At 44.6% G+C, this 1,340-nt stretch overlaps 1 protein-coding gene across 1 annotated transcript; it reads left to right on the plus strand.

Moving 5' to 3' along the window:
- The first annotated feature begins 417 nt into the window (after positions 1 to 417).
- On the plus strand, positions 418 to 1,340 carry LOC103720492 (CASP-like protein 2D1). The gene is made up of 3 exons (XM_008810210.6): positions 418 to 740; positions 815 to 923; positions 1,019 to 1,340. The coding sequence occupies exons 1-3, from the start codon at positions 553 to 555 to the stop codon at positions 1,277 to 1,279; spliced, it is 558 nt and encodes a 185-aa protein (XP_008808432.2). The 5' UTR covers positions 418 to 552; the 3' UTR covers positions 1,280 to 1,340.

Below are 1,340 nucleotides of genomic sequence, written 5' to 3' on the forward strand. Positions count from 1 at the left end.
TTCTCTTTATAGCAAAGAGGTCTAACCACCAAGGCCAATTTGCTTCTTTATTTATTTAACATCATAAATTAATTGCAAATTTAAATTTTTTATATCATGAATTACTTTATTTTTGTATCAACTTTCAAGTTTAGGTGCTGATCGAATGCGAATCGCTCATCCTCTCGGGATCCATCGGAATCCAAGTTAGTCCACGCGATTGAGGTGTCAAACGCTGCCGTGTCCGCAAATCGCAATGTTCCAAGCATTGCAAGCGCCCCACAGGGCCCGGTGGACTCCTCCGGTATAAAACAACAACCCAGAAAGTATATGGGACAAAGCTACCGAAACTTGCCAATCAGAAGACGCCACTTTCCATGCTATGATTGCTTTACTGGAACGGCATCACCCACTGTTTCACCCCCAACCACCCCACTCTGATCCCTTTACTCTTCTCCACCTGTGGTCCTTCTCCTTTGGAGCTTTCCTGCTGCTGAGATCCCCAAGTCTCAAGAGCAAAGAGAAAGTACCTTCTCTGCCACAGGAAAACAACCAGCTTCCTGAGCTTGAGAGATGAGGAATGGAGCTGACACCACACTCAGTTCTTCAAACGACCACCACCAACTCCTCAGATTCCTTGACTTCTTCCTCAGGCTCTCTGTGATCCCTCTCAGTGTTGCCTCCCTTTGGGTTATGGCCAGCAACAAGCAGACCAATGATGCTTATGGGAAGGTGGAGTTCAGTAACCTATCAGGGCTCAGGTAAGATCCATCATTCACTCATACCTACTCCTTTTTCTCCCCTCCACTCTCTCTATTCATGCTCTATTCTGTAGGTATTTGGTTGGCATCAATGCCATTTCAACTGGGTATGCTATTGCTTCCATTCTCCTCCTGTGCCTCAGATGCTTCAACAGTGACTGGTATCTCTTTATCTCAGACCAGGTTATCCCTGAACCTTTTTTTCTTTTGGTTCAATCTGTTACAGAGATGAAGAAATTTATCAGTGTTCTGATGTTTTCTAACCTTCATATTAACAGGTTATGGCCTATTTAATGGTGACATCTGGGTCTGCAGTGGCTGAGGTGCTCTACTTGGCACATGAGGGTGATAGGAAGGTCTCATGGAGTGAGGTGTGCAGTTACTATGGGATGTTCTGCAGCAAGATCAAGGTGTCATTAGCATTACATTTTGTGGCCTTGGTGTGTTTCATTGTTTTGTCCCTCATCTCTGCCTACAGAGTCTTCAGCAAGTTTGAGGCCCCTTCTTTGCTATCTGAAGAAGTTGGGGAACAGGAGTAGCTCTGATATGTGATCTTGTATGCCTAGTAGTATGTTCTTCAATGAAGTACTGGTTTTCTTT

The sequence above is a fragment of the Phoenix dactylifera genome, chromosome 9, assembly GCF_051530095.1.
Source record: "Phoenix dactylifera cultivar Ajwa chromosome 9, Ajwa_hap1_PhDact_Kaust_v1.1, whole genome shotgun sequence".
Lineage (NCBI taxonomy): Eukaryota > Viridiplantae > Streptophyta > Magnoliopsida > Arecales > Arecaceae > Phoenix > Phoenix dactylifera.

Coding starts and splice junctions, on each gene's coding strand:
- LOC103720492 (XM_008810210.6), top strand. CDS start 553: ATGAGGAATGGAGCTGACACCACACTCAGTTCTTCAAACGACCACCAC. Junction 741..814: donor AGTAACCTATCAGGGCTCAG/GTAAGATCCATC, acceptor TCTATTCTGTAG/GTATTTGGTTGGCATCAATG. Junction 924..1,018: donor ATCTCTTTATCTCAGACCAG/GTTATCCCTGAA, acceptor TCATATTAACAG/GTTATGGCCTATTTAATGGT.